Below are 25,504 nucleotides of genomic sequence, written 5' to 3'. Positions count from 1 at the left end.
ACTGAGTGCAAACACCTTGAGCTCATTAAACACAGCCCTGTTGGTCTAGTATCAGAAACAGCATTCAGTCTACCACAGCACACTGCCTTTCCCACACTGCTGCAAGACCCGGGGAGAACCTCTGTGCCTCACATTTCTACAGGGCTCCATAGTCCACAAAGCACTTTCACAATGTTTCACTTTACTACACCTTCAAAACAATCCATGAAATAGACAGGGTTGACTTCAGTTCTATGGCTGGTAGGTACTTTGGCACTTGACCCTATCTTCTAATCCAAAGAGTTGGGGGTTTTTGTTTGTTTGTTTGTTTTCCCCTACTAAAAAAGTATCTCCAAAAAGGGGACCTTGTTTACCTCTGGGAACACAACTAGGAGGCAGGAATATTTTTAGGAAAAGACTAGAAAAACAGAATCCCAACAACCCAACTAGCAAAAAAGGTTTTTTTTGGTATCATCGGCAGTAATTTTCAAAATGGGTCTTGAAGGTACGTCAAGACTGTATACAAACAGGGCACAGTGGCATATTCCTGTAATCCCACCTGTTTGGTTATTTTCTTTCTTTGTATGGAGATCGAACTCAGGACTTTGCACTTGCAAGGCAGGCACAGTGCCACTGAGCTGAATCCCCAGCAATCCCAGCTATCTGGGAGGTTGAGGGAAAGGCCAAGTTTGTAGCTAGCCTAGGTAACTTAGCAAGACCATTTCTCAAAACAAAAATTAAGAGGCCTGAAAATGTAGCTCATCTCTCCCTAGGTTCAATCCCCGGTACTTGAAAAAAAGTATGCAAAATACTATTCTAACGACAAAGGAATTTTTTAATATTTCTCAATACTAAAATCAATAGGCATGTTGCATCGCATCCCATCCTGAGCAGTCTCTCTGTGTGCCACCAGGCTGGTGCCGATGTGAATCATCCGTATCGGGGATACTTCTTGACTCCCAGGTCTCTGTCTGCTGCCCTCCCTACCATATCGCAGGCCCAGCCGCTGCTCCGGCCCCAGGTTGCAGGAAGTGATTGACACGGTGAAGGGAAAGGCACTATAAGGGGCTGAGTACCTGACCCCAGTCCTCAAGGAATCAAAATGTAAGGAAACAGGTGTAATCACCCCAGAAGAGTCTGTGGCAGCTGAGATCCCTTAGTCCACCACTGCCCAACATGGCAGTGGGCAACCGAGGGAGAATTAAAAGTGAAACCATTTTTGGTAACCCAAAATGTGCCATGATACAAATGCTGCAAACAGATGGAATATTCAGATGAGCTGGAAGCTGTCATGGAAGATGATGATGGTGATGGAGGGTGGGCAGATACGCATCACAACACAGGTACTGCGGGAATAACTAAGCAGTTAAAGAGATTACGCTGGAAAACAAGGACAGTGTAAAAGTCCAAGACTGCTCAGCACTCTGTGAAGAGGAAGAAGAGGAAGATGAAGAGAAGCCGCAGACATGGAAGATGATGAAGAAAGTAGATTGTTGGAAACAGATGAGGCTACTCTAGATGAAAGGAAAATAGTAGAAGCTTGTAAAGCTAAAACTGAATGCAGAGGTGAAGATGCTATTTCACAGACCAGAACTTATGACTTACACATCACTTACGATAAGTATTTCCAGACACCACGACTATGGTTGTTAGGCTATGGTGAGCAAAGGTAACCTTTAACAGTTGAGCACATGTATGAAGACATCAGTCAAGACCATGTGAAGAAAACAGTGACCACTGAAAATCACCCGAGGCCAGGGATTTAGCTCAGTGGTGCCGCCACCTGCTTCACAAGCTCAAGGTTCCAAGTTCAATCCCTGGTACCAAAAAAAAAAAAAGAGAGAGAGAGAGAGAAAATCACCCTCATCTCCCACCACCTCCTATGTGTTCTGTTCACTGATGTAGGCATGCTGAAGTGATGAAGAAAATCACTCTGAGACAGTTGCAGGAGGGGGAGAGCTTGGTGTATGTATCTTCTAACTTTTTTGAAATTTGTACAAGCTGTCATTCCAACAATATGACTACACAAGACACAATGTAACAAAGAGAACATAGAATCCATCCTAATTATGAATCTTGATTTTTAAAGAATCCATAAACGTGACTATTGACCAATTTCTCTAATAAAGGGAGCTATATATTTATGCATAAAATAAAATAAATTAAAAAAAACGGGACTAGGGATTTGGCTTAGTGGTTCCAGTGCCTGCCTCACAAGTGCAAGGTCCCAAGTTCAATCTCCCCAGTACCAAAGAATGAATAAATAAATAAATGTATAAATACATAAATAAACAGGTGCCCTACCATTGAGCTATACCTGCAATCCTTTTTTGTGTTTGTTTGTTTGAGACAGAGTCGCGTTGTGTAGTTTAGGCTAGCTTTAAACTATGTGTCCCAGGCCGGCTTCAGACTCATGGAGATCCTCCTGCTTCAGCCTCCCAAGTGCTGGAAGGGCAAGCCTGTGCCATGAGGCAGTCCAAATTGCTTCAGCTGGCCTTAAATATATGTTCTGAATAGCTGGGATTACAGATGTGCACCTCAGTGCCCAGATCTTTCTTATAACTAGGAAATATTTGTATCCCAATTCTTTGAAAATTACCGATCTGTGCCTGGCATACATGGTAATTCTATTACTCACATATTCCCATCTGCTTCTCCCTGTTCTCCAGATTCTAACCCTGCTTCAGTTTAGTTCCGTCCTCTGAGAAGTATCTTGAGTTTTGTTCTATAGTAGAGCACATTACTGCATCCAGTAAATTAGAGCTGGGAGTGGTGCCACATACCCAGCACTTGGGTCTGAGGCAGGAGGATCACACATTGGAGGGCAGCCTGAACTACACTGCAAGACCCTGTCTCAAAAAATAAATTAGAGTGAATATTATATGGCCACTAGACTGGGTGTCCAACCATTTTTTTTCTGGCTTGTCTGGGTCACAGTGAGTGAAAAGCAATTGTCATGAGCTGCATATAAAATACATAATATAGTTAACATATATGTTTTTAAATTTTTTAAATATTTAAAATATTTCTAAATATTAAAATTTTAAATATGTAAATATTTTTTAAAAAGGCAAGGTGCCTTCAGGTCACAGGTTGGACATGCTTAGGAGAAAGGGGTGTGGAAAGACATGCACTTCAATTCCATTAATAAAAGCAGTAAAAGTCGTGATGGTGCACACCTGTAATCCCAATACTTGAGAGGCTGAGGCAGGAGGATTACTCCGAGTTCAAGGCCAGCCAGGGGTACATAGCGAATTCAAGGCCAGTCTGAACTACATAGAAAGACCCTGTCTCAAAGAAAAATAAATGACAATTGTGAAAAGGACAGAGCTCTGCAGTTATACATCTGTGAAGCATGTGTGCATAATGCTGAAGTACAGAGACTTGAGTGTACGAGGAAGGATATTTCAATTATGGATTCATTTTCCTTTTTTTTCTTTTTTTGTGCTGCACATTAAATCTAGGGCCTTCATACTGAGCTACATCCTCAACCTTTTTTTTTCCCCTTTTGAGACACTAAATTGCAGAAACTTTGGGTCAAATTTGCAATCCTCTTGCCTCAGCCTCCCAAATTGCTGAGATTACAGATGTGCACTACCATGGCTGGTTATCCCATTATTCTTAGCTGCTCCATGCTATTAGATACTGCATTCAATGGTTGTTTCATGTATATAGCATTAACCCCCTTGCTATGGTTTAAGTATGTATACCATACCCCCAAAGGCCCACGTTACAGGGTAGTTCACTACTGCCTCTTCTGGGAAGTGGTAGAATCCTCAAGAAGTGGGGCCTAGGTTAGGTCACTGGAGGTGCGCCCTTGAAGGGGATATTAAGGGCCCTGCCCTTTCCTTTTTTTATCTTTTACCTACTGCCAGCCATGAAATGAATAGCTACCGCCCCACATGCTCCCACCATGATGTGCTGCCTTGCCACAAGCCTAAAAGCAATGGGCCAAACAACCATGAAACAAAGTCATCAGAACTGTCAGCCAGGGCCAGGGATTTAGCTCAGTGGCTCCACACCTGCCTTGCAAATGCAAGGTCCTGAGTTCAATCCAATACCAAAAAAAGTAAAACTGTCAGCCAAAACAACCCCTTCACAACCACTAGGGGCTGAACCCCAGGCCTTTACAATGAGGGGTGCTTTCCTGAGCCCTTACCCCAGCTTTTGTTTGTTTTGAGTCAGGGTCTGGATAAATTGGTAAATTGCCCAAACTGGGCTCAAATTATCAATCCTCCTGCCTCAGCCTTCCAGAGTGTCAACCACCTCACCTGGCTTTTAAACTTTGCCTTTTTAAGTTGATTTACCTCATGTACTTGTTACGGTAATAGAAAGCTGTTGTGAGCCGCTCGCCAGTAAGAAAGTATGTAACATTCAGGATCCTTTTGAAGCTTCTTTATTATCTTGGGAGAAGGTCTAAAGCTTTTATAAAAAACTTTCCTTTATATATCCTGCTAACTATATTAACTCGACAGAAATAAGAAGTTATAAGATTATGACTATAGCACATTCCGATCACTATCAGGGGAATAAACTTTAGGCAGGGAGTAACCATAAAAGCAATGTCGCCATCCCAGAACAAACATCTTGATTAAGGATGATTTAAACAAAGAACTTCTGTAAATAAGCCACAATCCCAACACAGCTCAGTAAATAGGAGATTGAAATTCCTCACGATGACTTGGCAGCCTGCAGTGTCTGCAGACCAAAGCACTCCACAGAAAGCTAACACATTCCCTATACAGTGATGTTCAAATCCTCTAGAAAGCCAAGTATGGTGATGTACACTTGTGATCCCAGCACTGAAGAGGCTGAGACAGGAGAACTGTTGAATTCAAGGCCAGCCTGAACTATAATTGAGATCCTATCTTAAAAAAAAACAAAACAAAGGCCAGGCTTGTGCCTGTAGTCCTAGCACTTAGAAAGCTGAGGCAGGAGGGTCACTGCAAAGTTTGAGACCATCCTGGGCAATACAGTGAGTTCAAGGCCAGCCTGAACAACAAAGTTGAGACCGTATCTAAAAAACAAAACAAAAAATCTTTTTGGATACTATTAAGGCAGTTTTAGACACATAATGATTAACACGAATATCCAACTAAAACAGTGCATAACCCAAACTTGATAAATGAGAATGGCCATTTTAAGGTAGAAAAATTAAATGTCTGGCCTGTGGCAGTTCTTGCCAATTTGCTACAGGGTAGCATTTATAACTTAGGTTCAATTATGACCTAGGTTCCCCACGTCAAGTCCACTTCTTGCAGCCACTGCCAGGTTTCTCAGGGAGCTTCTACTCATCTCTTAGTCTAAAGTCACTAACACCCTTTTCGTGCTCTATTAATCCCAAATACAAGGCACAGAATGCACAGGGCAGTCTTAACTTTATTTAGATTCTTAATTAAAATGTTTTGCAGTAAAAAGCACAACTTGCAAGGTGGGCAGCTTCACAGGTGTTTCCTGTCCCAAATTTTACGGAAGTAAAATTTGCAGTCATGTTGGTTAAGGAGCGACGAACTCAAGTTGGGAGAATGACCAACAGGAGGCAAGGTAAGGCTCATACTTAAGGAAAAATTCTGAAGGGCTTCAGCTTCACCCAGATGAAGTCTATTTCACAGCTGTTGGTCAGTCAAATCTGGCCAACCAGGAATAAATTTAATTTTGCTACTTCAGTAGACGGCAACAGAACTCCAGGCCAGAACTTGGGCCTAGTAGTAGGTGCCAATATAGCCGCTTCTCAAATCACCCGGTTTTAAAACAGCTCCTCTACCCCTCGCACTCTGCTAAGTGGAGGACCAGGCTTCATCTCTCAGAGCAATTCATCAGGGACACTTCATTTACGTTTCTTCTCCTGTGTGCTGGTGAACCAAGAGTCTAGGAGTTTCTTGCTGTAGTACAACTGCCAGGCATGCACTTGGACTGCCAGTACCAACACCAGGTACATAACAGAGACAGCAGAGAAACCAAAGAGGAAGCGGTAGGCCTTGCCGTGGCGGTAGAGTTGCTGTGCAGCAGGAAACATCTCCATGCTGCCATAAATAAGAGGAGCAATGGAAAAGAGCCCCATGCTGATCATGGAGAGCACCAGGTAGCTAATGTTGTTTCGGGGGAAGGAGAGAAGACCCAAGAGAGAGGGCACAATGCTCAGCAGATACGGGTACTCCCACTGATAAGGCATGGCCACCTGATCATGTGACAAAAGCCTCAGGTGTCCCACGCTCATCTTGGCAACCAGCAGCAGCCATATGACCAGATGCACGTAGATCAGCTTCTTGATTTCATACTTGAGGGTCACACTGTGGGGCAAAGCAGAGGAACAAGCATCTTTCATTGAAATTTTCCTGACCACCAACTAATTGCCATGTAACTATACTTGACACAGGGATATGAACTTGAATGATATAGTGCCTGACAGAGGATGGGGCTGAGAAGGTAAAATTAAGTGAAGATGAAGTGAAAAAGCTCTTTACAAGATATAGCAGATCAGAGGAGGAAAAAATAAATTCTGCATTGATGGAATGATAGAGACCACCAAATAAGAGATACAAGCTAGGTTCTGAGGGATAACTAGAGGTGGGCATTCTGTGCAGAGGTAATAGCATTCAAGAACAAAATACAAACATTTGTGTTCTAGAAAATTAAGTGGTGGGCCAGGGATTTAGCTCAGTGGCACACCTGCCTTGAAAGTGCAAGGTTCTGAGTTCAATCCCTGGTACCCCGCCCCCCAAAAAAAGAAAGAAAAGAAAATTAGTTGACTGAATGTGGCAAGAATACATTGCGTGTGGTGGTAGTGGGGTAAGTGGGGTATGGAGTTGCAAAGGCTATAAAATAGTCAACTTTTTTTTTTTGGTACCGGGGATCAAACTCAGGTCCTTGCATAATCAACTATTAACAGCAGACTCTTAGCTGTGTTTAGGTGAGTACACTGCATTGAAGCAGTACAGCCTGAAGGGTGAGAAGGTATTGGCAACCAGAAAAACAGCTCTTGCTACCTATATCTTTTCAGCTATAGATTTTCCTCTACAAGAAATACATACTTCTCTTATTCTTTTGATTCTCTTAGGTCCTAAATATACTCATAGGTCCTTCTCGGACTCCTGAGGGCAAAGTTTCTGCTCGGTGTACAAACTAAAGCACTTGCTTGGGTTGTGAGGCTTAAGGTTGAGAATGAAGTGAAGGTGCACGGAACCAGCCTGCCACTGTACAAACCTCTGGACAGATGTGGAGAACATTTTGGGAGGATGCAAATGGATTTAAAGACAATAAAAATTGTTTTAATTTTTTATTTTAAAATATTCATTAGGCGAATATTCATTAGGTGAATTAATATTCATTAGGTGAATATGTGGAAAAGAAAAAAGTCACCCCTAGAGTTTAGATGGGTAGAAACACAGTAAGAATATATCAAATGCAGAAATACCCCATGTGGGCATGTTTTTACTTCACTTTAGTCAGGGACGCTTTACCGCCCATATTCCCCTCAACTGCCCATATTTAACAGCTACCCGTGTTACCATGGGTTGTCTTGTGCTCCCGCCTTTACCCGAATTATTTGCTAATTCTTGACCAAAACCGAAGAGTTAGATGAGTTTCTTTCCGTGCAGATGAGGGGACTGAGGCTGAACTAAACATAAGGTTTCCAGGGTCGCACGGGGGCAGCAGTGACTCCGGAGACCATGCGGAGCACAGGGCGGGTCGGGGTCGGAGCTCGTGGGCGACGGGACCACAGGGGACGGAGACAGTGAGGCGGCCCCACATGCCGGGCAGGCTCCGACCGGGAAGGCCTCCATGCTCCTCGCCTCGCTTCATACCTCATTTGGTAGTGCGTGGCGACGCGCTCCCGGTGCTGAAAGTCGCTGCCGTCGGTGCCGGCCGCTCGCGGGCCTGCCCGAGACGCCATTGTACCTGACCAGAACCCTGGAGCCCCGCACTCCGACCGGACCCGGTATCGACACAGCCAGGAGAACCGCAAGCGACCCGCCTCCAGCTCTCTCAGCTCGGAAACGGCGCCGCTGGCGAGGAGCACTTCCGGCCGTTCTATCCCGCGGGGCGGCGCCACTCGGTGGTTACTCCCGAGCAAGCCTCCTCGCGCTCTCAGACCGCCCCGCCCCGCGGGAATCATTCCCGAAGTCTTTGCTTGGTTAGGCTTTCTTTGTTAAATCCAGTATTGGTGAAAGGCGCGGCTGCTCTCACTGCCGGCACTGAGAAACATGCTTGTAAGCGTTTTGTGACTTTGCCCCAGCATACAGTCACACAGGCTGCGCAGTTTCTCCCGGTAGGTCGTTTCAGACGTCACAGTGAAAAAGTTTAGTGGCCAGCCCTCCACCAAGTCCCTGCTTCACCCTGCGCCTCGAGATACAGCATCGCTTCTGTGATGTCCTGCTGAAAACGCTTAACCTGAACCGAATAATGGAGAAATGACGGGAAAACACAAACGGAAGGACACTGAAAGACAGCTGGACTGCGCTTTGCAGAAATGATTTCCAAGTAAAATGTTACGTTATCTGTAGAGTCAGAATGTAGAACTGTGGCTGCCAACACTTGTACTCCTTAAGTCGTGGAGGGAATTCGCATAAAGCAAAAAAAAAAAAAAAAAAAAAAAAAAAAAAAAAAAAAACGATCCCAAGTAAATCAACAAAGCAGAATAGCTCTGCAGGAGACAGACCTAACCTAAGGAGCACCCCCAGAGACAACATACTCCACAGTGCCCAACTAGCAGCCCTGAACACAGACCTGCGATGGGTTCCTCTGATGTGACACAGATAGCTTCCGTCAGGGGCTTTAATCTCACTGACATTTGGGAGCACGAGAAAGAGGACTGGATGAGCCCGAAAAGACAGAACATCCTCACAAAAATTATGTAAAGCTTCAACTTGTATTTCTTGTAATTGCCACCTCGGTTGTTGCCCACTTGCTCCCTTAAGGGCGTACTTTTCCCTTGCACTATTTTATTTTGCAATAAATCCTGCGTTTGCTTTCACAACACTTCTATCTGGACTGAATTCTTCCATCAAGAACACAAGGACAAGGTCTGGGAATGTAGCTCCGTGGTAGTGAGCCTAGCATGGAGGAAGCCCTGGGTTCAACCCAAAGGAAAGAGAAAGAACAAAACCGACCGGGTCTTTACAGTGGCTATGTAAGACCTAAAGCCTCACTACCACTCCAAGGAGCTCAACAGCCACTGAGGGCTTTCAAAATGTAAGACCAAGGGCCTTACTACCACTCCGAAGAGTTTGACAGCCACGAGATTCACCTGGGAAGGAACACACCGGACACATTGGAAAGGGAACAGACCTTCATTAGTCTGGCCAGGCGACACTCCCAGAGCCAAGCAGCTCAGAGAGGCGCCAGCTCAGGGGCGGAGGTCCTTTTTATAAGGGAATAGGCAGGGTGGGGGTCTACTCAAGATGCCTACAGAATGTCCCAAGGTTTTCAAAACATTCCTTCTGGGCAGACAAAGAGTGAAACAATCTTTATCTATTTACCCAGAACTACTAAATGTTCACCTGTTAATTTACATTAATCACAGTTGAGACTAGGATTTAAATTACAAAGTTATGCAGTTTTACATTCCTAAGCAAAAGTAGGGGTGCAACTACAAAGAGAAGTGGTGCACAACGGCCTCTGGGACCATTACTCATCCAACATGGACTCACTTTAATTCATTTAGGTCTTACAGCTAGAGCATTTGATGGCTGCAGTAAAAAGTTAAGGTTCTACTCCAGGGTTGTTGGGAACAGCTGAAGGGCTTAACCAAAAGACTGACATAGCTTTGGGATTTTATTTTATTTAGTTTTTTGGTAGTGGGGATCGAGCTCAGGACCTTGCACTTGCCAGGCGGGTGCAGTGCCACTAAGCTACATCCCCAACCCTAGCTTTGGAATTTTTTTTCTTCAAAAATGCAAATACATGTATTTTTGATAATGCAACCTAGGTGCACTAATTTTTTTCTTTTTTTTAAATTTTATCCCATTCTCCCCCTCAAGCCCCTTCTTCTCCCCTGTGTACACAATGTTTGTTTCCATTTTTTCCTTCTACTTTCACTTTTTTCTTGTCCTTTCCTTTTTCCCTCCCTCCTCCCTTGTTCCCCTATTTGAACAGTTTTTCCCCATTGCTTTGGGATTTTGAAAGACAGGTTTAACTAAGGCCAGGTGCAGTAGTATGTGTTGTACTACACATTAAGATAGGCCCTTACCTTGCCATGTTTTTTCTTCCCTAAGAATGTTTTGTTCCAGGAATGTAACAATTTACACTGCTCCTGCCCAATGTATCAAGCTGTTTTGTGACTGTTTGAACTATGTGACCTTTCAGGAATGTTCTGTTAAATTCCTACCCCTTGCTAGTATGTTCTGTAACTCCACCCCCTCTGCTTCAGTGAGCATGCTCACCTACCCTGTAGATCCCTATATAAAGAGGCTCTTGCTGGGCATGGTGTTGCACACCTGTATTCCCAGCACTGGTGAGGCTGAGGCAGGATTGCTGTATGGTTGAGACCAGCCTGGGCTATATAGTGAGTTCCAGGTCAGTCTCAACTGCATAGTGAGACCCTGTCTCAAAAACAAAACAAAACAAAGAGGCTCTCGTTTTTGGTAGAGTACTCAGACTTCTAGTACGAATTCCTCTGAACCTGCCTCGTAATAAAGGTTTTTGTCCACCTCTTGAAATGACCATCAGATCCTCCGCCCAGAGGTATAACACTGAGCTGTCACGCAGCTGTGCCTCAGAGCTGTGGCATTTGGCTGTGACACTGAGCTGTGACTCTTGGCTGTTTCCGCTTTGCCACGACATGAAGTGTGATTAACAAACATGGTGAATGGCAAGGCGTGGTGACATGTGCCCGTAGTCCCTGTAGTTCATGTCCAGCCTAGACTACACAGTTTAAGGCCAAATTGGAATGCACAGCAAGACCCTGTCTCAAAAAAGAAATAAAGTAAATGTTTAAATAAAAATGTATTACAGGGGCTGGGGATTTAGCTCAGTGGTTCTGCCACCTGCCTCACAAGCACAAGGTCCCAAGTTTGATCCCCAGTACAAAAAAAAAAAAAAAAAAAGTGTTAAAGCCTAGCCTGGTGGTGCATGCCTGCAATCCCAGCACTCGGGAGGCTGAGGCAGGAAGATCACTGTGAGTTCGAGACCAGCCTGGGCTACATAGTGAGTTCCAGGTCAGTCTCATCTACATAGACCCTGTCTCAAAAAAAAAAAAAAAACAAGAAAGAAAGAAAAGAAAGAAAGAGAAAACCTGAGGAGCAGGAGCTATTTTTACCTCTATTAGTCAGACTAATAGACAAGTCAGATCATGTAGCTTGTGTTAGACCAGTGCTTCTCAAAGTGGGGTCCTCAGGTTCATCTTTACCTGGGAAATGGTTAGAAAGCAAATCTGGCTGAGGGGGAGCTCAGTGGTAGAACACATGCTGGAGACCTGTAGGAACTAGGTCTGTGGGAACTGGCCTGTGAGTTTATCCCAACCCAGGGGCAAATCAAGACTAAAGACAAAAGACAAAAAGATAATTTGGAAGAGGAGGGCCAGGGGGCTCTTGCCTTTAGTAGACAAAAGAGCCTCAAACTGACAATGCTCCGCTTTTATTAGACCCATACAAAGAAGAAGCAAGCAAGTGGGCTGGGCATTTAGCTCAGGGGTGCCACCACCTGCCTCACAAGGGCAAGGACCCCAGTTTGATCCCCGGTACCAAAAAAAAAGAAAGAAAAAAAAGCATGTGACCCAGAATTCAGGGAAATTTTATCAGGTTCTCATAATTTACAAACTGCACCTGAATGTGTATTTTATTTTTTTAATAAATTTTATTTTATCCCCCCACCCCCATGTGCATTTTCTTTAATTAGACTTTAGTTGCTGTTGATTTTCTTTTTGAAACTAGCTGGTGCTGGCATTCTAGCGCATATACGAGGGAGGAGAGAAAGCTTTCTATCTTTACCCTTGTGTCTCAAGGAGAGTTTAACCTGGGTTCCCACAGAAGCCCTGTGTTTGATCCCCAGCATGGCCACCATCACAACACAAAGGCAGTGAAACTTTCAGGCCCAATTCCAGTCATGCTGAGTCAGAAACTCAGCGCTAAGGCCCAGCAACCTGAATTCAAGATGCCCTCGGGGATTCTGATGAACTAAGGTGCAAAAGCCCCATTAAAAAAAAAAAAAAAAAAAAAAAAAACATCCCAAAAAAAAAAAAAAAAAAAAAAAAAGATGAATTTAACTCTTAAAAAAACATTTTTTTTTTTGTACCACGGATCGAACTTGGGACCTTGTGCTTGTGAGGCAGGCAGTAGAACTACTGAGCTAAATCCCTGACCCTAAAAACATTTTATTAAAATATACTGTAGCACATATGCCATTCGGTCCATCCTCCCACTCAAGTGTAAATTCAGTGATTTTAGTACATTTACAGAGTTGTGCAACCTTGGCCAAAATAGATTGTGATCATAGAAATAGATTAGAACACATTGTGTCCCCAAAAGGAAACCTGTACCCATTAGCAGCCACTCTTCTCACTCTCCTCCCACTCTCCACTCCCAGCCCTAAGTAACACTAATGTATTTTTCTGACTGCGTATTTGTCTGTTCAGGACATTTATATAAGTGGAATCATATAATATGATGTGATATGTTACAGCTGACTTTTTCCACTTTCCATGATGTTTTCGAGGTTTATCCACATAGTAACATATATCTTTTTTTATTGACAAATGAGTCCCTGTTTATGGATATATATCTGTATGTGTGTATCTGTGTGTCTGTCTGATCAGACCCAATGACATTCTACTACTAAGCTATATGCTCAGATCTTTTTCTATTTTGAAACAGTGTCTTGCCAAATTGCTCAGGTGGAATTCAAACTTGCAATAATCCTGCCTCAGCCTCTTAAGTAGCTGGGAATCCAAAGGTAGACTACTTTGCCCTGCTTATGCTTTATTTTTTGATCTATTCACAAGCCGATAAACCATTCAGGTTTGTGTTCACCAGCTTTTCTGGTTCAGGACAAAATATCTGACATTCACAATTTAAAGTAGAAAGGTTTGCTGGGCTCAGTTTCAGAGGGCTCAGTCCATGGTTTGCTGACTTCATCGCAAGAACAACATGATGGAGGAAAGCTGCTTACCTCATGGCAGCCAGGAAGCAGAGAGACAGAAAAAGAGCCAGAGAGGAAGGTGACACAGATACAGTCCCCAAGACTACACCTTCATGACTACCCAGACACACTCAGAAGTGTGCTTTATAATATCTCCCAAGCATCTCAAGAAGCAAGTTGACACTCAAGATTAACTGTCACAGGTCATGTATAATGCTCTGAACATTTGTGTACAAGTTTTGGTGTGGACCTATGGACATAAGTTTTCATTTCTTTGGTTTTCATCGTGTGTGTGTGTGTGTGTGTGTGTGTGTGTGTGTGTGTGTGTATTGGCTGGGTCATAAGATTTTATACTCTTTTGAGCCAGTGAGGTAGCACACACCTGTAATCACAGAACTCCAGAGGCTGAGGCAGGAGGATCACAAGTTTGAGGCCAGTTTGGGCTATACAGCAAGACCTAGTCTTTAAAAAAAAACCTTATGCTCTTTTTGTTGGGGGGAGGTGCTGGGGATTGAACCCAGGGACTTTTCCCTGAGCCTCATCCCCAGCCTTTTTATTTTGAGATAAGATTTCAGTAAATCACTAAATTGCCCAGGCTGGGCTCAAATTTATAATCCCGCTACCTCAGCCTTCCAGAGCACTTGGATTACAGGCATGTACCTAACCTCACCTGGCTACATCTTACATTCAAGCACTACACTACACATTTCAGCTGGTTTTAGTCTCTACTAAATGTACTGAATAAATACATTATCAATAACTCTAATAATCACTTCCATCTACTGAGTGTCTAAGTTGCAAAGCCTTTGCTTTTTTTTTTTGGTACAGGGGATTGAACTCCAGTCTTTGCGCTTGCAAGGAAGGCCACCAAACTGCTGAGCTAAATCCCCGGCCTTTTTTTTGGTTTTTTGAGACAGGGTCTCACTATGTAGTTGAGACTGACCTGGAACTCATTATGTAGCCCAAGCTAGTCTCAAACTCCCAGCAATCCTCCTGCCTCAGCCTCCAGAGTGCTGGGATTACAGGTGTGTGCCACCACGTCCAGTTTGCAAAGCCTTTACTTTGATGATCACAAATCCTCAGCTCTATTGAGCAGGAGTCACTGTCCAGATATGTAGTAGAGAAAGACAGTGGCTCACAGAAGTAAACTGATGTGTCTAAACTCAAACAGCCAAACAAGGAGAAACTGGGACCACAGCACACATTTGCCTGCTTCTGTGCCCTCTTGCCTGATAATGTGTTTCCAAAAACTTTCGAAACATGCCTTCTTCCCTCCTTTCAGGCCTTGTCTGGAAGTCAGGCTAGCTTGAAGTCCCTAGGCAACAGCTCCCTGGCTCTTTTCCCAGCCAGGCCGAAGGCCAAGGGAGTGGCTTTGCTGTAGCTGGAAATAAAACAGGAGGGAGGACTGGGCCACGCAGTGCTGCAAGGAGGCTGTGAGGGGGAGGTGAGGAATGGGTGTTTGGATCCTGAAGAGCAGATGTGTGGGGCTCAGTGGTCTCAGTAGGGGTAGGGAAGGAGGAATAGCACTTTGCAGGGAAGTGGGCCTTGGGCCTTTGTGGCCTCTGCTTGAAGAGATTCATCTGCCTGTGCCTCTTACTCTAGCCTAGCTCTCCCTGTGCAGGGAGCTGAGACTAGGGAAGGCACCCACTGGACTAGCACCCAGGGGCTGGGGGAGCTAGAGAAGGAATGGGCACTGAGGCACATTTGGCCAGGAGGGGCAGGAAAAGGAGCCGTTCTTCGAGTCATCTTAGAGGGCTTCCGAGGAGTAGAAAGTAGTGAAACTGTGGTCTTGAGTCTGCAGCAGTTCAGCTCTGGGTCTGAGACAGGAGCTGCAGGCGGAGGGAGCTGTCCCGCAAGGCTTGGAGCTTGAAGGAGCTGCTGCATAGAGGATTAGGAGGTGCGGTGGCAGCCGATGAGCCCAGGGCTACCTGCCTAGGTCTGTGCTGTCCAGTATGGGTGCCAGGAGCTGCCTGCTACAGTGGCTACTTGAACTGGTTAAAATTCAAGAAAACTTCACATGGAGCTCCTTGGTCATGTTAAGCATTCTTCAAGTGCTCAGGAGCCGCACATGGCTAGGAGCTGTGGTGTAGAGGAGCTGCTCCATCAGCCCAGGAAGTCTTCTGGGCCAAAGGGGATTCATGGCCCGCTGTGTGTATGTGTGTGGGGGGTGTTGCTCAAGGACTCTTGGGAGGGAGCAGCTCAGACTGGGCTGGCTGCCTGTGAAGTCTCCGGACTGTAGGCCACCTTCGGGTCCCCAGAAGTGTGAGGCAGTGTGACTCACCTCCTGCCAGCACGGAGTGGACTCTGACGCCAGGGACAGCAGCCAACCAGGCAGGGCCTCTTCAGCCCAACTCGGGATCTCTGTTCACTGTGACGGAGCCAGGGGCAGAGAAACATGGAGTGAGTGGCGCAGGGGCTTTGGGCAGTTGTTGCAGGGGGCCGAGCTGTGTCCTGGGTTGGGGTGGGAGACTGGCTTGGTCATGGTTGAGCGGGGGTTGGATGGAAGGGGAGGGGAGAGAGAGAGAAAGAGAGAAAGAGAGGGAGAGGGAGAGGGGCCAGGGCAGGGCTCCCTGTGTCAAATGAGAGGTGGGAACCCTTCCTCCTCACTGTGACCAGCTGCTTCCTCCCCCTTCTCAGGTCCAATGCAGTTGAGCTGATGAGGATGAACTATGCCATGAAGTCCCTCAGCCTTCTCTATCCCAGGTCCCTGGGCAGGTGAGCACAGCTCCCTATGGGCGGTAGGGTCAAGCTTCTCAAACTTTGATGGTATAAGTCCTGTGGAGATCTTGTTAAAGCTCAGCTTTTGCTTCGGGAGGGTTGGAGTAGGAGCTGAGCTTCTGCAGTTCTGATAAGACCCTGGGAGATGTTACCACCGCTACCACCACCACCAAAAACAGATACTAAAGGGTAGGTTTTTGTGCTTGGTGATTCCATTCCTAATCTCATGTAAGCCTCATGACAGCTTTGGAAAGCGGGGCTGTTACACCAAATTAACAGATGAGGAAACTGAGGTTGAGTGGGGCATTCTCAGTTACCTAGCAAACCTGCAGTCTCAAGAAGATTTCAATTTGGGCCTGTCCGGCTACAAGATCCAGGTTCAAGAGCAAGCAATGTAGACAGGAATGAGCACGTATTAGATACCTGGACTCCCACCCCCCAGACCTACCTAATTGGCATCTGCATTGGAGCCAGTGCCCGGGTGACTTGTACGCCCATCAGAGCTTGAGACGTACCGCGCTGGCAGGCTTCCGAGTAAGGCTGTCCAGACTGAGCTCTATGAGAGGAGAGAAGGCCTGTAATGAGCTGGATGGAGCGGTGGGCTGAGGGCTGGTGCTGCAGGTGGTGGGTCCTGATGTTCCCAACCACCCCAGGCACATGGCAGTGAGCACCCAGGCAGTGGTGACCCAGCAGCTGCTGTCTGAGGCCGGTCCCGAGACCCCCAGGGCACGGCCCTGCCGAGTGAGCACCGCAGATCGGAGTGTGCGCAAGGGCGTCATGGCATGCAGCCTGGAGGATCTCCTCCGCAAGGTAGGGACCCACTGCGCTGCTGAGGCCACACTGGGATTCAGCAGGTCCTAAGTGGGAGAAGACTTTCCTTTCTGAGGTCAGCACCAGTGGGTTGCAAGCACCTACGGAGTGCCGTCGGGTTGATGGCGATGTCTGTCTGGTAACTGGGAGGGCAGTGTGCCGCCATCCTGTACGTTAGAAGTAGGCCAGTAATCTTTTCAGGAATAGTTTTTGCTGGAAAGACTCCTAGATTCCCTTTCCAGTAGTGCTTAAACTTGTAGAACTGCTCAGAAGTTGGGGAAATGAGAAGGATTTTAGAGCTTCCCTCCCAGGGCAGTTCTTTTATCTGTCACCCAGGGTGGTAGCTTCATGAAAGACTTTATTCTAACCATAGATCAGAGGCCTCCAGGGGAGAAAACAGAGAACATGCAGCTCTCACAGGTGGTGCAGCAGGCAAGAACACAGCCCGTCCCATCTCTCTCTCTCTCTCTCTCTCTCTTTCTCTCTCTCTCTCTCTCTCTGTAGCTTCTCCCTTCACCCATGCTGTGTCCTCCTGCTCTGTTAGTCATGAGGCCACATGCTTCAATAGCCTCTCGCCTCATGACACTCGGGCTGGTACCACAAGCCCAGGTGCCAGGCACAGGTCCAGTGCTAGTTAGGCTCCCAGTTACTGGAGTTTTTAACACAGACATCACATTTGATTGAACTCTGTCTTCTAGATTTCCCCCTGGTTCCTCTGAATTAGGCCTGTTCTTCTGGAAGCCAGTGCCCCCTCTTTTGTGAGGCTTCTGGTTGTGCCAGATTATGTGCCTTGAATCAAAAGAGCTCACTCACACTTTAATCTGGATTACTATTGTTTTGTGTCCTGGCTCTGGGGACCACCTCCTCATGACAATGTCCCTTGGTAGGCCTGGCTTCCCAGACTTCACCCAGAGGCTGATTAGTACAGACAGAGGCCCATCTGATCCTTTCCTGCTGCAGTCTTGGGATTAGCATTTTTCCTAGTAAATTCTGCTTTATTTCAGAAGGAAGTGGTATTCAGAAGTCAAGATCTGGGAGCTCAGTTTGTGCATTGCTATTGGTGTGTTGTTTATTTTATGCACCACTGCCCTTTTTTGGGGAGGGCAGGGTCTCACTATGTAGTCCAGGCTGGCCTCGAATGCCAGCAATGGTCCTGCCTCAGCCTCCCAAGTGCTGGGATTACCGCTGTGTTTCCTACTAAGCAGATTTTGACTAACGGCCTTAGTAGATGTTTACTGCTTTGTACAGTATGTTGCAAAACCTGTTCTTCTTGGAAGTGTTCATGGTAAGCCTTCTTAAAAATTACTAAATTAAAAAAAAAAAAGAATTTTATGTAGCAAAATATATTCCCTAGTGAATCCTAATGAGAAGAGTAAAGTGAGAATTCTGTCACTCCAAAATAATTAATGATGTTTTGTAAATGTCTTTTTGTGGGGGAGGTACCGGGGATCAAACTCAGGACCTTTCATTTGCGAGGCAGGCGGCAGAACCACTGAGCTAAATCCCCAGCCCCTAAACAGTTGATTCTTATGATGTACAACTTACTCCGTTTTTTGTTTTGTTTTGTTTTGTTTGTTTTTTGTACCAGGGATCGAACTTGGGTCCTTGTGCTTGCAAGGCAGGCGGAGGAACCACTGAGCTAAATTCCCAACGTACAACTTATTTAAATGGGGTTATATACTATATAGCCTAACTTTTCATTCTATGACATATCACGGGTCTAATCATCTTAAATTTACTATGAAAAGGTGATAAATGTTACATACAGACTGTGTACTCTGCCAGGTGACTTACAACATTTCTTCTAATCATAACCTTAAAATAGTTACTACTATTCCCATTTTCCAGAGGTGGAGGCCAAGTTCGTTTCCTGGGACTGAAAGCCGTGTGGTGAACTCAAGGGTTCTTATGCTAAATCTTGCATTTAACCATCATATCAAATCCAAGGCTAACCGTGCTTTCACTTTTTTATTTTTATTTATTTGTTTATTTATTTATTTGTACCAGGGACTGAATTTGGGTCCTTGCACTTTCACGGCAGGCGGCAGCACCGCTGAACTAAATCCCTGGCCACCCTTTGGTTGGTGGCGAAACTAATTCGTAGAAGTGAGATAAGCTAAAATGAATCAAAGATATAAATGTAAGGGCTAAAGCTATATATGTATTTGAAATAATTCACTAGTTCCTCTAAATATCTACAATTATGATGTGTCAATTAAAAGTGAAAAAAGATTCTTCAAAAGTAAAAAGACAGCCGTGCGTGGTGGTGCACACCTGTAATCCCAGCACTTGGGAGGCTGAGGCAGGAGGATCACTGTGAGTTCGAGACCAGCCTGGTCTACATAGTGAGTTCAGGTCAGTCTCAATTACATAGTGAGACCCTGTCTCAAAAAAAAAAAAAAAAGTAAAAAGTAAAAAGACAATTGCAGGGTGGGGGGTGTAGCTCAGTGGCACCCTGCCTACTTGGCAAGTGTGAGGTCCTGTATTCAATCCCTGGTACAAAAAAAAGAAAAAGACTACTTCAGAAGGGGAAAAATATTTGCAAATCATGTATTTGATAAGGATCAAGAATGTTTAAGGATCTCTTAATTATAAAAAATATATATATATATATAGACTCTAACAACTCAACACTAAAAAGACAATCCAATTAAAAATGGAAAGAGATGGGCTAGGGCTTTAGCTCAGTAGCGCCACTCCTGCCTCCCAATTTCAAGGTCCTGAGTTCGATCCCTGATGCTGCAAAAAAAGCGGGGGGATTATAAATGTGATCCAAAGCTGTGTGATTTGGCAACTCAGTGAGACCATGTCTCAAAATAAAAAATAAAATAATAGCTCAGTGCAAAGGCCCTGGGTTCATTCTCTACTCTCTCTCACTCTCACACACACACACACACACACGCACATATCACCACCACCACCACCACCCATGGGGTGAAGACCAGGCCAGTACAGCAGCACATACCTCTAATCCCAGCTTGAACCTGAGGCAGGAGGATGAGGATTAAAAGTTTGAGATCAGCCTAGGCAACTTGAGAGCCTGACCCGAAATAAAAACGTAAAAAGGGCTGGGAAGTGGCTTGGCCAGCATGCACAGGGCCGTGGTGCAGATGCCACCCGGGGAGCCCAGTCGCCCTGCAAGCTGAGGGGATGTGGTGTGACGTGGCTCTTCCCCATACCGGCTCCATGGCTCCATGGCGCCGTAGGGATGGCCGAAGCAGTGCTAACCTTCTTCCTCAGGTGCGGGACATCTTGATGCTGAAAGACAAGCCCTTCTCCCTGGTGCTGGAAGAAGACGGCACAGCTGTAGAAACAGAGGAGTATTTCCAAGCCCTGGACGGGAACACAGTGTTCATGGTCCTCCAGAAGGGGCAAAAATGGCAGCCCCCATCAGAACAGGTGAGGTCCTACCTGCTCAGGGAGAAACAGAGAGCTGGGGTGGAGTCCCCGAGGAGTGCCTACCATGTGTCTGTCCTGCTGCAGGGAACTAGGTACCAACTGTCCCTCTCTGACAAGCCCTCCAAGAAGATTGATGTGGCCCGCATCACCTTTGACCTGTACAAACTTAGCCCAAAGGACTTCATCGGCTGTCTGAACGTGAAGGCAACCCTCTACAACACGTACTCCCTGTCCTATGAGCTGCACTGCTACAGGGCCAAGCGCATTGTAAAGTGAGTGGCCTGGGATGGGCTGGGGTCAGGGTGGGAACCAAGAGACCCTAGCTGGCCACCTGGAGCTCAGCCTTCTCAGGGCCCGGGTCTGGTGCCTGTGCTGGCAAAGTGTGACAGTTAGCATTTGTGCAGAACTTGTGATGTGCCTGTGTGCTTTGGATTACACCTGCGTATGCCAAAGAGGACACATACTCCTCCTGATGGAGTCTGGATATGTTTATCTTTACATTCTACCACAGCAAACTATAGTTTTTCACCTAAAAAGAAAGTGTTCAGCCGGGCGTGGTGGTGCACGCCTGTAATCCCAGCACTCAGGAGGCTGAGGCAGGAGGATTGCTGTGAGTTCGAGACCAGCCTGGGCTACATAGTGAGTTCCAGGTCAGTTTCAACGACGTAGTGAGACCCTGTCTCAAAAAAACAAACAAAACGAAACAAAGAGTTCATTAGAAGACTACTTTGGAACACTTTCTGTTTGTTTGTTTGTTTTTATAGGGGTGCACCACCACACCTGGTTGAACTTTTTTTTTTGGTTCTTGAGATTGAACTTGCAGCCTCACAAATGCTAGAATGGGCTTTACCAGTGAGCCCCCACTCCCAGCTAATCAACTTTTATAAAACAAACATGTATCAAAGATTTTATTCAGTGCATTAATTCATGCCAAGATTTAGCAAGAGGTTACAGTCAGCTCAATTCAAAATCCCCGTACAGGGCTGTGGATTTAGCTCAGCAGTTTGGTGGCCTGCCTTGCAAGCGCAAGGACCCGAGTTCAATCCCTGGTACAAAAAAAAAAATCCCTGTACATGGGCCAGAGATGTAGCTAGTGGTGCCCGCACCTCCCTGGCAAGCACAAAGTCCCAAATTTGATTCCTGGTACTAAAAAAAAACCAACAAAACAAAACATATATATACAGATCCATCAATAATGAAATGTTAAATTTATAGATTCTTGCTGAGCATGGCCCTGTACTCCTGTAATCCCAGCACTCAGGAGGCTGAGGCAGGAGAATCACCAAAAGTTTGAGGCCAGCCTGGGCTACATAGTGAATTCAAGGCCATCTGAATTACATAACAAGACCTTGTCTTGAAAAAAAATATATAAGGCCAGGGATTTAGCTCAGTGGTGCTGCTGCCTGCCTTGTAAGCCCAAGGACCTGAGTTCGATCCCTGGTACCCCCCAAAAAAAACCCCCACACAATTTATCAGTTCTAATTTTTGGGAGGTTCTGGGGGTTGAACCCAGGGCCTTCACATTAAGCTACATCCCCAGCCCTTTTTATTTTTTCTATTGAGACTGTGTGTTGCTAAGCTGCTCAGGCAGGGCTTGAACTGGTGGTGCGCCTGCCTCGGTGCTGGGATGTGCGGGTTTGTACCACGTCTGGCCTGGCCTTCTCCGTTTGCCCTCTGCATACCCAGTCTCAGACTAAGGGTCAGAGGCTTGGTGGCTGTGTGCCAGAGCCAGCACTCAGCGGCCAGCTGGAGCCCCCTCCACAGCTCCCTCATCAGATCAGCATGTTCCAGCCCTCTAGGTCTGGGACTGCTGCCGTATTAGAAAGATTTCAAAAGCTAGAGAAAGAAATTTCAGCCTTGGATTCAGTCCATCTAGAGGAAGTGAAACTCTCAGACCCAAACACAATAGATACAACGGTACTGAAAAGCAATAGCAATCATGGTGCTTGCCTGGAATTCCAGCACTTGGAAGCTGAGGCAGGAGGATTGCAACTGAGCCAGCCTGGGCAACTTAGCAACTTAGTGAGATCTTGCATCAAAATAAAAAATAAAAAGGGCTGAGGGTGATGTAGGTCTGTGCAAAGGCCCAGGTTCAACACCCAGTACCCAAAAAGGGGAAAGGGCAGCTGGAGTCAGTGACAGTGGTGTCTCTATACTTTTAAAGACATTTTGGCAGGGCTGAGGATGGAGCTCAGCTGCACAGCATTTGCCTGGCAAGCACAAGGATTCCCAGGATCCCCCAGAAAAGATACTGTGGTAAAATATATATAATAGGATTTTTAAAATTTTCAGTGCTGGGAATTATGCTAAGGGCCTTATGCTTGCTAGGCACACTCTCCACCACTAAGCTACATCTGTAGTTCATCTTTTTGACCATTTTAAAGTGTGCAATTCAGTGGCACTAAGCACATTTATGTTGTGCAACAATTGTAACTCTCGATTTGCAGAACTTTTTCACCATCCCTAACAGAAACTGTAACCACTAAATAAAAACTCTTACTCCTCCCCCCCAGACCCTAGTAACCTCTATTCTACTTTCTAGTTCTAGTTCTAGAACTAGTATCTTATTTTCCACCTCTTACCTTCTTTTTTTTTTTTTATTTTATTGAGTTTATTGGTACATTTTAGGGATACAGTACAGTTACATTCATTGTTGGGATCATGTACCTCTACATGGCAAGTCTTGATTCTCATTTTTTCCCCTTACCTCTGCCCTCCACCTCTTACCTTCTTAAAAAAGAAAAAAAAAACTCAAACTCAGGTCCTTAGCCTTGAGAGGCAGGCAGCAGAAACACTGAGCTAAATTCCCAGCTCTGTACCATTTATTTTTAAGGTTGGTCAGCTTATATTATACTGTGCTGGGGATTGAACCCCTTGTACACGCTACACAAATGTCAGTCTACCAACAGAGCACTCTCCAACCGTAAAATATTTTTATTTGTAAGTGTTCATAGTTCTAAGTTCTAAGTGCCTTTCTGATCCCCTTAACTCCAACAAGAAAATAAATTGCCTTATTGATTGAAGATTAACAGAAACCTTAACTTTCACTGGGTACGGTAATGCCCACCCAGAATCCCAGCACTCTGAGAGGTTACAGACTGGAGCCCAGTGTGAGCAACTTTTTTGAGACCCTGTCTCAAAACAGAAGAATAAAAGGGCTGGGGACATAGTTGGAGGCGTGGCGTCTGCTAGGCTCTGGATTTAATCCCCAGTATTGAGAAGAAGAAGAATGGAAGCCAGGAAGTATTTCTTTTCCCCATTCCCCTATTCTTTTCTGCTCCCCCGTACTAAAGTTTTCGCTCACCTGTTCTCCTGGGCCTAGACACTTCTGGTGAGCCTTTCCCCACCTCTCAAACAGATTCGGTAGAGATTCAAAGTTGCCTAGCATTCCACAGCTGCTCTTGACTCTGCAGCTGCCCCACTCTATACATGAGGCCGCAAGCCAAGTTCCTTACGCTATTTCAACCTCATAACCCATTTTACATGTGAGGAGCCTGGTGCTCACAACTAGAGAAGTTAGGATAAAAAATAAGCCTAGGGCCGGGGATTTAGCTCAGTGGTTCTGCCGCCTGCCTCACAAGTGCAAAGACCCGAGTTCAATCCCTGGTGCCAAAAAAAAAAAAAAGTCTAAAATAAACTTAGAATTTAAACAAAAATCTAAGCAGTTTGCTAAAGTTCACCTCCTTAGTGCGTTAAGAAGCCCAGGCTGGGGATGTGGTGCTTACCTAGCATGTTCAAGGCCCTGGGTTTGAGCCCCAGCTCCACTGAGACTGGCCTGGTGCTCAGGCTGTCTAGCTCAGGGTCTGTTCTTTCAGTGTGTGCTTCCACAGGTGATATGGAAAGACTGGAGTCTGGAGCAGAGTGTCATGAAGGATAGAACCATGAGACATAGATTAACCTGGCTGGCCCCAAGGAACAACATTAAGGAAAAGAGGGCTGGGGATGTCACTCAGTGATCAAAGTGTCTGCTACACGCAACGGGCAAGTGCCACACACCTAAAATCTCTATCCCTATATTCGGGAGGCTGAGGCCAGAGGATCGTGTGTTCAAGGCCAGCCTGTGCTACATAGTGAATTCAAGGCTAACCTGGACTGTACAGCAAGACCCTGTCTCAAGTAAACAGGACAAAAGCCAAAAGAATGCTAATTTGAAACCTATTCCTCTAGGGCAGTGTGGTAATGTGGGAGGAGGCACAGGGAGGCACATGTGGGGTGTTCTTCCAGTTTTCACTGAGGTGCCTCCCTCCCCTCCCCAGGGAAGTACTCTGCTGGATCCTCTTTGGCATGAGGGCCACGGGCCACATGCTGCTCGGCACCTCCAGCTACATGCAGCAGCTCCTGGATGCCACTGAAGAGGGGCAGCCCGCCCAGGCCCAGGCCTCCTCCCTTCTCCAGACCTGCCTGAAGATTCTGCCATGAGGCCTGGAGCCCTCAAGGGCTTCCTCAGCCTGGAATCTGTGCAACCCCAGCGGCTGGAGAGCTTCTCACCTCCCTGCATCACCTTTACAGCACAGGAGCACGCACTAGGCAGAAGGAGGGCCGGGAAGCTACCCCACCTGTCCTATGAGAGGGTCAGGCTCCTGGCCTGAGCTGCTCCTTCATGCCCCAGGAAACTTAGCGGACCACAACAGTGACCCAGCAGGGGCCTTGCGGTCTCCCCTCAGCCGTGTGTCCTCACGCTCCACCCCTCCCTCCCGGAATACTCCTGTGTGCATCACCAAGCCCGCTGCTGCTCCATGTCCCAGTTTGCAATACACAATCTGTGTGACACATCTCTGCCTGTGTTCTTTGGGGATGGGGTTGGGGTTCGGTTGGAAGGCTGGGAAGGGGCAAAGGAAGAGGACTTTGTCTTCGAAACTTCTCCATAATGTGGTGATTCAGGAGGTGGTACTGTTTTTTTGTTTTGGTACCAGGGATTGAACTTGGATCCTTGTGCTTGCAAGGCAGGCATTGGCAAGATGGATCTTTTTGATTTTAGAAGTCTACTGAATTTGCAACTTGCGCAGACCATGTAACCAATACAAGTGCCGATTTCCAAACAAAATTTCCCTATCAAAACAGCTTCAGTGTGGTAGGTGGATTAAATCACTCTTACTTCCTCTGTGTCAGGTATTATATTAGGTCAGGGAACACTCATCAAGTTATAATGCTGCCACTGTCCACTACCGCCTGCCCTTACTCACCCTGTGCATTCAGAATCTCCAGCCCGAGGGTTTCAGCGTGAGCTGTTGTGAGTGACAGAGCATTTGCCTAGCATGGGGCAGGCTCTAAATTCCATCAGCAAAAAACCCAAAAACAGAGTGAGCTGGTTGGTAGCTCCAAAGAGGATTAGTGTTTCATCAGTGTAATCTGGCAACATCAACATCAGGCAGCCACGTAGGATGAGCATGAAAGTCTGTGATTCTCAGCATTCGGTAGGCTGAGGCAGGAGGATTGCTGTGAGTTCGAGGCCAGCCTGGACTATACAGTGAGTTCAAGACCAGCCTGAATTACATAGATCCTGCCTCAAATAAAACAGAACCAAA

The 25,504-nt window shown here is 46.0% G+C and overlaps 2 protein-coding genes and 1 pseudogene across 4 annotated transcripts; 2 read left to right on the top strand and 1 right to left on the bottom strand.

The window, feature by feature from the left end:
- Positions 1-471: 471 nt before the first annotated feature.
- LOC104859147 lies at positions 472-2,034 on the top strand (annotated as a pseudogene).
- A 2,970-nt stretch (positions 2,035-5,004) lies between these two features.
- Jagn1 (jagunal homolog 1) lies at positions 5,005-8,830 on the bottom strand. The gene is made up of 2 exons (XM_010619054.3): positions 7,785-8,830; positions 5,005-6,269 (listed from the first exon to the last, which is right to left on the bottom strand). The coding sequence occupies exons 1-2, from the start codon at positions 8,093-8,095 to the stop codon at positions 5,807-5,809; spliced, it is 774 nt and encodes a 257-aa protein (XP_010617356.1). The 5' UTR covers positions 8,096-8,830; the 3' UTR covers positions 5,005-5,806.
- Positions 8,831-14,434: 5,604 nt separating this feature from the next.
- Cidec (cell death inducing DFFA like effector c) lies at positions 14,435-24,755 on the top strand. Of its 3 annotated transcripts, none has more exons than XM_010619040.2 (6): positions 14,435-14,497; positions 15,691-15,768; positions 16,425-16,581; positions 19,822-19,980; positions 20,065-20,252; positions 24,236-24,755. In XM_010619040.2, exons 2-6 carry the CDS (start codon positions 15,710-15,712, stop codon positions 24,396-24,398), a joined length of 726 nt encoding a protein of 241 aa, XP_010617342.1. In that variant the 5' UTR covers positions 14,435-14,497; positions 15,691-15,709; the 3' UTR covers positions 24,399-24,755. The 3 variants fall into 3 exon arrangements, with proteins under 3 accessions (XP_010617342.1, XP_019062220.1, XP_010617334.1); XM_010619032.3 differs by lacking the exon at positions 14,435-14,497 and adding an exon at positions 14,528-15,453; XM_019206675.2 differs by lacking the exon at positions 16,425-16,581.
- Positions 24,756-25,504: the final 749 nt, after the last annotated feature.

Source organism: Fukomys damarensis, unplaced genomic scaffold, assembly GCF_012274545.1.
Source record: "Fukomys damarensis isolate Sample0158 unplaced genomic scaffold, DMR_v1.0_HiC HiC_scaffold_24, whole genome shotgun sequence".
NCBI classification, from domain to species: Eukaryota; Metazoa; Chordata; class Mammalia; order Rodentia; family Bathyergidae; genus Fukomys; species Fukomys damarensis.
The sequence above is the reverse complement of the archived record's forward strand: the minus strand, read 5'-3'. Positions and strand labels throughout refer to the sequence as shown.